General features: G+C 54.1%; 1 protein-coding gene across 1 annotated transcript; it reads right to left on the minus strand.

Annotated features, from left to right (window-relative positions):
• Nucleotides 1-875: 875 nt before the first annotated feature.
• On the minus strand, nucleotides 876-12,788 carry LOC127040332 (uncharacterized; the record flags this gene model as incomplete). The annotated part of the gene is made up of 7 exons (XM_050934376.1): nucleotides 876-1,022; nucleotides 3,272-3,643; nucleotides 4,101-4,217; nucleotides 5,745-5,890; nucleotides 8,951-9,176; nucleotides 10,778-10,864; nucleotides 12,744-12,788. Coding segments are annotated over 6 exons (963 nt in total), but the record flags the coding sequence as incomplete, so codon positions are not given.
• Nucleotides 12,789-13,381: the final 593 nt, after the last annotated feature.

Raw genomic sequence — 13,381 nt, forward strand, 5'->3', positions numbered from 1 at the left:
TCCTAGTGCAGAAAAATATTGGCAGAAAACGGGGCTTGTAGCAGAATAGCTTCTGGCTGTTTGGGGACCCAGCGGAGGTTTTATACCCGTATCACTGCAGCCACGTAAGAGGGTTTTGCCAGTGTAACTAAACCAGCCACACCCACCTACGGTTAAGTTGAGCACGTGTGACAGACTCTGAGCTCGCACTACTGCTGCTCACAGGCCAGAGAATTTTACTAAGACAGTCCCCTATCAAGCCCACTTTGTTCAGTTGAACCAGAGCGTCTTTTCTGCTCTGGGGGTACTTCTAGACTCTGGAGGTCACCTCTTAGTCTGCTCTTTGATAAACGAAATAGGTTAGGCACATGAAGTGTCCCACTGTAAGGCTGGTTTTCTAGACCGTTAATTTCAGGACCATTAATTTCAGGACCCTCACCATGTTTGGAGCTCCGCTGGACACAGTGTCCCAGCACTGGCCTTGCCACTGCTTCTGGGACAGATCCCCAATTCATCATTGTTCTGCAGCACCTTTGAAGCAGAGCAGCCCCAGAGAAGGTACAAGACCCTTTCCATCTGCCAAACTGCTCCTTGTGCTGGACACAGAGATGAACTGGGATAGTCAGAGGACAGCGTTGCCATTCTCCTGCCAAACAGTGGACTGGGACCCATCCTGGAGGAGGTGGGGGTGGTGCAGTAGTTTAATGTGCTGCCATCTAGATATCTGCAGAGAGCCCAGCTTTGTACCCCAAAACCAAACTACAGTAGTGACACCCCCCCCCAGTTACTTTGTTTCCCAGTTACTGAGCTAGCCAAGCTCTGGGGCAGAGAAGAGCCAAACTGCTTTTGAAGTAATGTGGAAAAAAAAAAAAAAAAGGGTTTATTATCACAGGTTCCAAAATATTAACATTGCATTTTATAAGACAGTTTAATCCACATTCACAGGGCAAAGCTGGCTAAGGGAGAACCAGGCATTTCAAAGCCACAGCAGCCACTTTGGAAAAATAGAAACTTGGTCCAGGAGTCCAGGGGCCCCATTTATCCTAGGAGGCAAGGGGAAAGAACAGTTATTCCAGTTCATGCACTGGCCGAGATCAGCAACAGAGACGGTGCTGCCCAGTGTGGTAAGAGCTTTACATAGTCATGGCCTGACTTTCAGAGGATGCCAAGCACCAGCAAACCCCACCTACGTCACTGGGAGCACTCTGCACCTCTGGAAGCTTGAGGCCAATACTTCATCCAACACCAACACTGTAGGTTGCAACTTTGGGGATAGCTAGGTCTGCCAAGAGGGAGCAGTTAGGGAAGTTAAGTGACCTCACAGGAGGTCCTGATTCTCACAAATACCCTAGACAGAAGAGCTCCAATCAGGTGAGCCAAAGTTTTAGAGCCCTGGTCAAATTCAGACCAAGTGAGTTGCAGTCAGTTGCTGATGGGAGCAAGAGGTGGTAGTGAGCCCAGGGTTGGTGTTTTGTAATCCTTTAAGCCAGGCATCTCCAAACTTTGGTGCATGGATCATTCTTCAAGTGCTGCTCGGAAGCCTGCCTTCCAATTTGTGACTAGGCTGCCTCTTTCCACTGGTGAAGGAATAGCAACTTTAGCATCTACAGGCAGAGCATCCAACATATTTAGCAGTGTTAACGCAGTTTGGCAGGTGGAAATGGAGGGCTAAGACCATGTGACCAGCCAGCTGGCCCACCCACCTACCAGTGCTCTGCAGGACACTGGTGGTCAATGGATCATTTGGGAACTAGGGCTTTAAACAGGTTGGACACAGTCATATCTAATTTACCAGTCACTAGTGCTTTCAAGAGGTGGTCAAAAAAGCAAACAAGATGTTAGGAATCATTAAAAAGGGGATAGAGAATAATATGGAAAATATATTGCCCTTATATAAATTCATGGTACGCCCACATCTCGAATACTGCATACAGATGTGGTCGCCACATCTCGAATACTGCGTACAGATGTGGTCGCCACATCTCAAAAATGATATACTGGCATTAGAAAAGGTTCAGAGAAGGGCAACTAAAATGATTAGGGGTTTGCAGAGGGTCCCATATGAGGAGAGATTAAAGAGGCTAGGACTTTTCAGCTTGGAAAAGAGGGGATATGATAGAGGTCTATAAAATCTGAGTGATGTGGAGAAAGTAGATAAGGAAAAGTTATTTACTTATTCCCATAATACAAGAACTAGGTCACCAAATGAAATTAATAGGCAGCAGGTTTAAAATAAACAAAAGGAAGTTGTTCTTCACACAATGCACAGTCAACTTGTGGAACTCCTTGCCTGAGGAGGTTGTGAAGGCTGGGACTATAACAGTGTTTCAAAGGGAACTGGATACATTCATGGAGGTTCAGTCCATTAATGGCTATTAGGCAGGATGGGTAAGGAATGGTGTCCCTAGCCTCTGTTTGTCAGAGGGTGGAGATGGATGGCAGGAGAGAGATCACTTGATCATTACCTGTTAGGTTCATTCCCTCTGGGGCACCTGGCATTGGCCACTGTCAGTAGACAGGATACTGGGCTAGATGAACCTTTGGTCTGACCCAGTACGGCCATTCTTATGTTCAAGAGAAATTAATATGCAGTGTTGGAAGTCAGTCCAGTGTGTGGGAACAAGCTATGTTAGTGGGCACTCGGAAAGTGCACAGCCACTCAGAATCCTCTTCAAGAGGGAGGTGAGGTGCCTAGGTTAGGGGCCTGTCATCTGAGCATCTCCTGCACTGGCCTCCACTGGGATGGAAGGCTTGAGTGTCTAAGGATTATCCCCAGGGGGAAAGTCATGAAAGCAAAAAGGTTGATGGGAATCGGCCACAGTCCGAGTGACTATGGCAGAACTGGGGCTTGGAGCTAGGAGTCCTGACTCTGGTCCCTGCATGACCACGGAGCACAGTTCTGTATGGCTTTCCTCTCTCACTTGATGCCCAAGTAGGCCTACACCATCTCCTCTGGCCACTGGAGACTGGGGCCGGATTCTCCATTGCCCTGCACTCACCTGAGTGGATCAGATGAGTCAGGCTCTTGACCTTCTCTGAGTAGAACCACCCCACTAGCTTGAGGCATTGCCAGCAACTGTTCAGCAGCTGGGAGTTTAGGACCTGGAAAAGGAGGTATCTGAGGGCCCCCCCACCGCTCCAATCACACTCCTGCCTTCGCAGGGCAGCAGGGGAAGGGAGAACATCCTATCAGGCTCACAGTTCTGGAAAACATGCTCTCAACATGCAGTATCAGTAGCCCTCTCGCCCCTGTGCACACAGACTTATCCCCCCTTGCTCCAGGAGAAAGCACCTGTGTGCAGGGGAGAGACATCCTCACCAATCACTTCAACCCAGTCACCGCCGCTCGCTGCAGCCTGCTGCTCCTGCATGTCCCCACCGCCGCCGCTCGCTGCAGCCTGCTGCTCCAGGGCATCCCCACCGCCGCCGCTCGCTGCAGCCTGCTGCTCCAGGGCATCCCCACCGCCGCCGCTCGCTGCAGCCTGCTGCTCCAGGGCATCCCCACCGCCGCCGCTCGCTGCAGCCTGCTGCTCCAGGGCATGTCCCCACCGCCGCCGCTCGCTGCAGCCTGCTGCTCCTGCATGTCCCCACCGCCGCTGCTCGCTGCAGCCTGCTGCTCCAGGGTATTGCTGCTTGCTGCAGCCAGCATGTTCTCGCCAGACTCCTGCAGAGTCAAGGGCACACAGTCGGGCAGTTCAGAGTGGAGCAGGCACCAAGAACTGGGCAGTTACATCAACACTGAGGTTTGCACCTGTGGCTCAGGAGAGTCAGACTAAACCCACCCTAAAGCTTTGTGGTTAGAAGGGAAATTATGCCTCCCCTGCACCTGTTGTAACAGATACACCAGCAGCCAGAACAGATCCAGAGAACTGGCTCATTTCAGCGACTACTGGCCCCATAAATCCACATCTTGCTCCGTTTACTCTGGTGAACTGGTAATCAGGTTTAGGAGGATCCATGCTTTGGTCCAGTGCCATCATTATGCTCTCACACAGCTCAGCATAATTCAAAGCTGCAGCCCAGTTGCCTGTTAATCACACGGACACTTGCAGAGTCCCTGCACAAGGGGCCTTGCTTGCCCTTTTGCGTGATCCTATGGCTGTCGAGAGGGGCTCACTTACCTGCAGACTCGGTGATTCCTTCAGCACCAGGACCCCGTCTTTCTCTTCAAACTCCAGGTCGGTCTCTGTGTCATTCTGGGACCTGTATTCTTCGCTGTCCGTCTCCGATCGTGTTGGCTGCAAGAGGGAAGGAGGCCCGTGCTGGTGAGGACACAAGCTTTGTGCCAAACTACATCCAGGGAGATAAGCAGCAGCAAGCCCTAGAGCAGAGGACAATGCTCCAGCAGGAGCCCATTGCTCTCCCCATAGATGCAGCAAAGGGGGCAGGCTTCCTTTAAAGGGGGATGAGGACTGGGGAAGGGTGCAAAGGCAAAGGGCAGTTAGGCACTCAAGTTCCTTTGGCTTTCGGTGGGTGCTGACTAATTGCCCTTTGTGCTTCCCGAGTCTGTCCTTCCCCAGCCCCTTTGGTGAACCAGAGGGTGACAACATCAGGAAGGGTTTGGGGGAGGGGGGAATCTGCCACTTCAATGATCTGTCCAGCTACAACTCAGCACATATTCATCTACTGGGCAAGAGGCTTTATGAACAGCCTCCTGTCTGTCTGCCAGGCACTTCCTGGACACTCAAGGCAGACAGTTCCTGTTCAGAGAAGCTCATCGTCCAATAGGTCTATTGGGAGCAAGCATCCTAGTATAGGCTCACATGGGCCAGTGCCACCTGTACGCTAGTCATCGTGGCCTGTAGCCAAATGCAGACATGTTGTGCAGATCACACCGGTGAGGGGAAGTTAGGGCTCCTCCATGCAATGCAGAGCAGGCACTAGTCTCACCACTTCTTGTTAGGACACAAATAGGACATGTGTTACCAGATGCATCTGCCAGGGGAGGAGCAGACAACCTCTGTAGACCAAAGGCCCTTTAAATACAACAAAGTTTCCTGGGAAACTAACACACCCCAAAGAGACGATCAAAACCATTGCACAAGATTCACATTGAAGTTTTCTGGGTAACTCTTCAAAAAGCTTTCAAAACTCCCTTATTCTGAAGTATAGTGAGATACAGTTTTTCCATTTGTGACTCATTTTAGCATGAGAAGTAGGACACCAAAGCTCACTTGCTTGGAAGGCCGAGAACTACCCATACTATCTATAAAACTGGTAATGTGCACATGGTTGACGTGGGTTCGACCGCAGTCCATATGCGGCACTCGTCATGCCGGTCCTGCTGACCCATTTCCCCACTCTGGAAGGAAAGCTGGCAATTAGTGAGCCATCATGTCTTGCTCTGGAGCAGGCAGCTGGGTCTGAAGTGCCAATCAGTAAAAAAAATGTCAAATGGCTTTTGTAAAATCCAGGCGTTTCAGTTTCAAAAAACCTCTCAGTAAAAACTGAAAACAAAAGCCTCATATCTACTGAATCCAGCCCATGCACTGTCCATGGCTCAGCAAGGGATGCAGCTGTCAGACCTGCCAGGCCCCAGTCTGGTGGCTCATTGCATAAGCCACCTCCTGCTGTCTGGAGGCCTCACATGCTTTGCAGCAGTCCACTTGCCCCCAGCAGCGAGCGCGCAGAGGAGATCTCAGTGCTCGGAAAAGGATGTAGCATCCCGGGCAAAAACAGCCGTATTAACGCGCTGGAGCTACGCCACAGTTCTGCGTAACACAGCATGCAGGGACTAGCTCTGCCAAACAGCCAGTGCATCATACCTCATAGGTAGAGTCTTCGGCCTCATCCTCTTCCGGTAGCTCTTGCTGCAAGATCTCCACCCAGGACTGCTGCTCCTCCAGAGCAACATCATCTTGTTTCCTTTTGCTCCCTTTGCCCGAGGGCTTGACTGGACTTTTTTGGATCTCTGCAAGAACAGCACATGGAGGCAAGGGTCACCACTGCCCAAGTCTGCCCTCCCAAAGGGCAAGCACGGACCCCAGATGCTCCAGAGCAAGGATGGCCTAGTGGGTTTGCCATGTGACTAACCGGCCAGCTGTATCCAGATAGCTTCACCCCACTGATGGTTAGACCTCAAGGCGCTGGGTCCTGGCTACAAGGCTGAGAGAGAGCTCAGGCCTGTCTTGGCTCAGTGTTGGACTGGCAGCTAGTCTCCCTCCTGCCCTGGCCTCTACTTTTCGGGAAGCCTTGGTTGGTACCCTTCCCCCTTAATCAGAGGTGTAACCCAACTCCTTTGCTGGCTTTGGGAGACCAGTCAGAGCCAGGAGCGGTCAGTCTCCATGAGGATGGAGCTGTGCAGCAAAGCTCTTCCCAGTAGGGGAAAAGGCTGCGAGAGACGTGCTCCTGGGAAATCTGGAGCAGAGACTTGCCAAACCAGGTTTCATCTCATCCAGCATCCTATCGAGCAGCAGCCTGTACCAGCTGCTCCACGGGGAAGTGCCAGACACCCACTTCTGGGCAGTTCTAGAACCACCTGCTTGAGCATCAGAGCATCCTCCTCCTACGCGAGGCAGTCAGAGATTGGATTCCCTCCTGAAGCACGACGGTTTAGAGCCGACATGATGGCTAACGAAATTCATTAGACTCTAGAGCTATTGCCATAAGATCATTGAGGCCAAGGCATTCCACAGGCTAGTTACGCTAATGTTAAAAAGGGTAGTTTTGTTTACCAGTTTTAAAGCATTGCCTCCTAATTGCATCAAAGGGTCCCTTGTTTTTGGTTACGAGGCAGGTAAATAGAAGCACAAGACTGACCTTGCTTGCACTCCTTTTTGCATCTATAGCTGGTCTTCTCTCTAAACCACACAGCCCACATCTTTTCCCTCATGCAGAAGCCTTTCCAGGCTTCTGATCATGGGTTACTCATCTCCGAAGCCCCTCTAGTTCTGCTCCGAGACAGGGGGACCGAGGACAAAGCATGTCAGGAGTACAGGCACGGATTTAGAAAAGGTTTTCAGGGTCTTTCTAGCTCAGGGGTTCCTAACCTGGGGGTCAGGGTCCCTCAAGGGGTCACAAGCTGTCAGCCTCCACCCCAAACCCTGCTTTGCCGCCAGCATTTGCAATGGTGTTAAATATATAAAGAATTGTTTTAAATTTATAAGCAGGGGTGGGGCGGAAGGTCATACTCAGAGGTTGCTAGGTGAAAGGGGTCACCAGTACAGATGTTTGAGAACCACTGGACTAGCTTATAACCTGTGCAGAATACATTAAGTTGACTTTTTTCCACACCTGCCTCTGCGTATTCAGCAGAGACCTGCAGCGAGCTACCCACTGACACATCCGGCTCTCCCCCAAGTCATTACAGTTACTTAGGACCCTCTCAGATATGGAAAAAGAATAATCTGACTCATGCATCAGCTGCCATCTGTCAGTGCCAGCTCCCCCCACCCACCGCCCCTGTGCTATTCGTTCCCCTGGCTGAGTTAGGTTCCCTCTGTCTTCTCCAGACTAATGCAGATTTTATCCCCCTCACTCCTTACCCTCTTTTCAAGGTCATTAGTGTATTAAAAAGCTCAGCTCAAGGAAAGGGTGCCGGTGTTTCTGGAGCTAGAGGTCCACGTTTCAAGCCTTAACTCCATGTACTTTTCACACACAGTGGCAGGAGTCTTGCTCCCATAATTTAAGCACTTTGGGGTTGAGTCCCATCAGCTGGCAGTGGCGTTCCCTTCTAACGTCTTCTGGGTGACACTAGCTGCATGACTCACGGGCCCGATGCTCCAGCCTTGCCTAAGACATCCAGCTCTGCTCCCCTGCCGCAAGACCCAGGGCCGGCGCTTCCATTTAGGCGACCTAGGTGGTCGCCTAGGGCGCCAGGATTTGGAGGGGCGGCATTTTGCCGCTCTCAGCGGCAATTCGGCGGCGGGAGGTCCTTCCGTGCTCTGGGTCTTCGGTGGCAAGTCTGCTGCGGGTCCTTCATCCGCTCCGGGACCCGCCGCTGAAGTGCCCCCAAGACCGGGAGCGTGGAAGGAAACTCCCCACCTAGGGCACCAAAAACCCTGGTGCCGCTCCTGGCGAGACCCTCCTGCAAGAGGAAGGGTGACCCTCAGAGTCTCCTAGCTAGTGAGTGGTGAGCTGTTGCTTTAGCCAACAAGCAGCAGGGCTATGGACGTAGGTCCTGGTGCCAGCCAGGGGAGCCCGTGAAGGTTTTAAGCAAACAGCTACCTCTCCTCTGAGCTCTCAGTTCGCTTAGCTGGACCGTTCCTCCAGCAGACAGCCCAGAGGAAGCAGTGGTTATTTGGGAGAAGGTGGACTGGGGCCAGGACAATGATTTAAGGAATTAGCCTCTCACATCTGCAGATGTCTGTTCAAATCCCACCTTGCAGCAGGAGGGCCAAGTGTCTGGCCTCAGCCTAGCCCCATTTGCACTGTCACCACTATTAAGCCAGCACAGTTGTGTCAGGATCAGACGAGGAGGAAGGGGTGCTGCAGGGCACCGGGAAGGGAAGCTGGCAGAACCGTGCTAAGATGATCGGCAGCTCCCAGCCACGGGGGCTGGACCAGCTCAGCTGAGTTGTACAGTTTAATCACCAAGGATTCCTTCAGCTATTACAGCAGAGATCATTGCTGGGAGCCCCTGGCCTGCAGGACTCGTCACAGGTCCCACAGGGTCAACTCATAGACAAGGTTCCCACTACAAGCTTGCCAAACACCTCTCCTCCCACTCCAGGTAGGTCAGGGCCAAAGTTTTAAAGGGCTGCCTAGTGACTCTGTGTGGGTATTCAACGCAAGACCCCAGCTCTCAGGAAGTCCAGCCCTTTTCAGGTCTCACACCGGGTACCTAAAGTAGAGCGTTTTCCCTGGAGCGTGGGCCATTCCGCCTGACGGCGTGTGCCCTAGGAGCAGTGACTCAGCATGCATGCACCCAGGCAGGACGCATGCACCAGGCCTGCTGCACGGCCACCTCGTGCTCAGCAGATCCAAGCCACTCACCCATACACTGCTTCGTTTCGCGTCTGAGCGGTCTTACCCTCAGGGATCCTGCTCTGACCCATGCAGTCTGCCGGCAGGTAGCCGAGGGCATGCTGGAACCTGGCGGGGATGATGGCGAACAGGAAGTGTGCCAGTCTGCCGAGACGCTTCTTGGCGTGTCGCACAGGCCTGTCAAGGGAAGGGGCGCAATCGTCCAGGCTGCCAATGTTCTCCACAGGGACAGGCGGGCCGCCCCAGGCCGAGAGTTTGTGGAGGAGCCGGGCCTGAGAACATGAGTTAGACTGTCAGAAAGCGTTCAAATAGCTCGAGTTGTAAAATCCCCCCTCACTGCAGGCTGGGCCTGGCGGCTGCAGGTTCAATTCCTACCACCTTGCCCATTGCTGATCCTTGGGCTTTAACCAGCCAGGCTCACCACCATCCATGTGCCAAGGAGCATCGCACAGGGGTGAACGACACTCAGCAAGCCATGGGCAGAGCTGTAATCACACACAGGAGATGCATTTCCCACCCCCGCTAAGGGATTATTGCAAGAAGACTCCGAAGAGCTGGTATTAGGAAGCGCTTGGTGCAGACTTCTGGAGCAGTCCAGGTCATTGCTCTGGCAGCACGCCCTCACTGTGTTTCATCCTTTGCAGGGTCACTTTTGCAGGGCACCCTGCTGTGATGAAGGGCTAGTTTCTAGCAGCTGGGGAGAAAGGCGAATGGCTTAGACTCTTCCCTTCTGCCACCTTTGTTATCTCCCCTCCCACCCTCTCTCCAGAGTTCCCTGGGCCCAGGGCTTCATTTGTAACGAGAGAGGAGCTGGGGCTCAAGCAATTTTTTACTTCCATACCTAGCACAGCAAGCCCAGAGGTGCGGGGGCCAGGAACTGTCAAGCCCTGGCACAAATCGCCCAGACAGGGCTTAACTTATAGCCCCAGCCCTTCTCCCAGAAGCCTGACAATAGGAAGGGGTCAATTACTCCCTCCTCTCAGTTCAGTCTGACACTAAATAGCGGCAGAGGGTCCCCAAATGGCTGCAGGAAGGGAAGCAGGGTGGGGAGGTACGGAGCATAGTTTCTTCCTCTCCCCGGCCACGCCACCGAACCTTTTCCCCACTCCCCATTTGATCAGATGGGTGTAGGGTGGGGTTTGTAATAACATCGTCCAGGGAGCACACCCTGGGAATGGAGCATGGCCAGGTCAAAGAGACCACGTTACTCAGAGGTGGTAGCTGCCTTTCCCCGGTCCCCTTCAAAGAGTCACCAGTGCACATGCTACTGTTGGAAATGATAGCAGCTGAGCCTTGGCCAGTGAGTGCCCAAGTGCACGTGGCAGGGAGCCGGCTGCATTACACAGGCACGTTTGTTAACATACCAGATGCTCTGTCTCACAGCCAGCACATGCTATCCTGAGCAGGACTATGGCTGGGGCCTGAACTTGGCAGCTGTGCCAGGGTAAGCACTCAGTGGGGGGGTCTGAACGGAAAACTGCCAGGGGAAAGGTGGGTGTGTGCTCCCAGCCCTGATCCACCCCAGGGAGCAAGCCGTGCCAGGCCACCTATCCAGCAGATGCCACAGTAACAGATAGTGGCCATACAGCAGGAGGGCACATCACCATCCACCGCCCAGCTGGGCAAGACAGTCATTAAAGCAAGCCCTTAAAGTCTCAGCAGGGTAGGGACTGGAGCACAAAGCAAAGGGGTGTGGGGAGAAAACAGGAGAGCACCTGTCTATTGACTGCAGCGCCAGAGGGTGGGGTGAAGAAGTGAAAAGAAGCAGGAGCACTGAGGTACATGGTGGGGGAGAAGCTACAGGACCTAAAACCAGGCAAGCCCCCAGCTCAGGTGCACCAGCACTGCCAGCAGAGGGCAGGGAGTCACTTACCAGGGAACTGAAGAGCCCCAGCGGAGCAATGTGGTGGAAGAACCTGGCCAGGGAGGATTCACAGTCTGTCTGGGTAGCTGGTAACTCCTGAATGTAGAGGGAGAGGGGTAGTTAGAAGAGCCAGATGCCCCCCAGCCCTTGCCCATTGCCTCCCAGGAAACCCAGCCCATCACCTGGGGGAGCTCTCTTTCCCCTGGGCTGGCCTGCGGGGCCATGAGCTCAGTTTGCGGCTGCATGACAAGTGACGGGCTGGAGTGGACAGAAACCTGGCTTAGCCCCACCTCCCTCCATGGTAGCTACATATTGGTTCTGACTCAGCTGCTCTGGGTTGTGCTGATGAGCTGCCAGTCTCAATTAATCAGCCCAGCTCCCCACAGGCTTTGCCTCATAGAATCTCAGGGTTGGAAGGGACCTCAGGAGGTATCTAGTCCAACCCCCTGCTCAAAGCAGGACCAACCCGAGCTAAATCATCCCAGCCAGGGCTTTGTCAAACCTGACCTTAAAAACCTCTAAGGAAGGAGATTCCACCACCTCCCTAGGGAACCCATTCCAGGCCTTCACCACTCTCCTAGGGAAATAGTTTTTCCTAATCTCCAACCTAAACCTCCCCCACTGCAGCTTGAGACCATTATGCCTTGCAGGGCAGAGCTTCTCCAGCTGAGGGGCCTTCTCCTGGCAAGCGCTGGTTAGGAATGAGGGGATGGAGAGCAGGGCTGCCTGGGGATGTGCTTTGGGCTGGATTCACCGGTGCTCTGCTCTTCATATGGGCATTTCCCCCGGGTGATGCCAGCGTTGTGAGCTGCTGGCATTTCACACCAGCTTCCCATGGGGGTGAATAACCATGCAAGAGGCAGGAGGCTGGAGAATTGGGGCCAGCTTGTAAAGGTATTTAGGTGCTTAAAGATGCAGATGGCACCTAGTGGGATTGACAGGCTGGATTTTTAGGCACCTAAACACCTTTGCAAATCGGGCCTTCGGAGGGTGCTGTTGCTGTGACTGTGGAATATGAATTTGTGGGGGCCCATTCCAGGTAGGGCCCAGAGTCCATTCTATGCCCAGCTGAGTCTGGGCATTTCTACCCTGAGGGTTTTTCTCCGTGTGATTACTGTGAATACCAAGGCCAGTACCAATCCGCCTGCCCGCGAATGGCACTAGAATGGGGAGATCCTGCAAATCGCTCGGTTTTCTGAATCCACAATCAAACATCAGGAGAAGCTGGAGGCCCAGTGAGAGAGCCCCACCCGCTCCCTGCTAAAATGAGCTACTTCTCCCCTACATTTGAGCCAATAAACATGAAGGGGCGGGAAGGCCGTCTGGTCCTCTGAAACCTCTCCCTGATTCAGTTAGCAGCTGGCAGCCTTCCCGGTGACAGACACTCACGTAGTCTCAGAAAACGCCTCCCAAATGCTGCCTTGTTGCTGTGTATCACGCTTCCCCCAGGTTTGTGGCATGGGAAAGGTTTTTAACTCAGAGCTCTCGCCACCCACTGTTTCACACTGATCTCTGATTCCTGGGGAGTTCACGCTGACAACGCCCCACCCTCCTAATTCACACCCACGTTCCACTCCTGGGGTCCCACCGAGAACCCCCCATCTCCCACCAACATCCCACTCCTGGGGGGCGGGGTGTCACATTGAGAATTCCTCCCCCCATGGCATGCTGACCTCCTGTGCCGGTATGGCTGACTCTGCCAGCCACGGGCTGCCACGGAGCCTGAGGAGCGGGTACCATATCTAGAAAAGGCATCTCAAAACGTTTCCCATGGTTAATGATGTGTGCAGAGGACATGTCTCAAGCCCCTCCCAGCTAGGGGTCAGCGGGGAGCTTCCAGCTTCCAGGCTCACCTAAGCCATGGCCCAGGCCTCTGGCACAGGGCCGGCTTTAGGCCGATTCGCCCGATTCCCAGGAATCAGGCCCCGCGCCTAAGAGGGCCCCGTGCCTTAAACACTTTTTTTTTTAAACTTACCCTGGGTCCCTGGCTGTGATCTGCTCCGGGGTCTTCCGGGTGGTCCCGCTCCCTTGAGCGAAGCGCAGACGGGAGCGCGGCAAGCCACGCAGCCCCGGCTGGAGCGCGGCAAGCCCCGCGGCCCCGCTCTCCTGGCTGGAGCCACGGCCGGAGCGCGGCAAGCCCCGCGGCCCTGCTCTCCTGGCTGGAGCCCCGGCCGGAGCGTGGCAAGTCCCGCAGCCCCACTCTCCCGGCCGGAGCGCTGCAAGCCCCAAGGCCCCGCTCTCCTGGCTGAAGCCCCAGCCGGAGTGCAACAAGCCCCGTGGCCCCGCTCTCCCGGCTGGAGCTCTGGGCCTTTAAATAGCCTCCAGAGCCCTGGGGTAGTGAGGGGCTCTGGGGGCTATTTAAAGGGCCAGGGCTCCAGCTGCCTCTGCCACCCCGGTCCTTTAAATAGCAGCCAGAGCCCCGCCACCCCCATGCATTCCCCAGGGCTCCCGCAGCTATTTAAAAGGTCCAGGGCGGGGTAGAAGCTGGGGAGCCCCAGGCCCTTTAAATAGCCCCCAAAGCCCTGGGATAGCAGGGAGCTTGGGGGATATTTAAAGGGCTGGGGCTCCAGCTGCCTCTGCTGCACCCCCTGCCCTGCCCACACCAGCCCTGCT

Source organism: Gopherus flavomarginatus, chromosome 24 (genome assembly GCF_025201925.1).
Source record: "Gopherus flavomarginatus isolate rGopFla2 chromosome 24, rGopFla2.mat.asm, whole genome shotgun sequence".
Classification (NCBI taxonomy): Eukaryota; Metazoa; Chordata; order Testudines; family Testudinidae; genus Gopherus; species Gopherus flavomarginatus.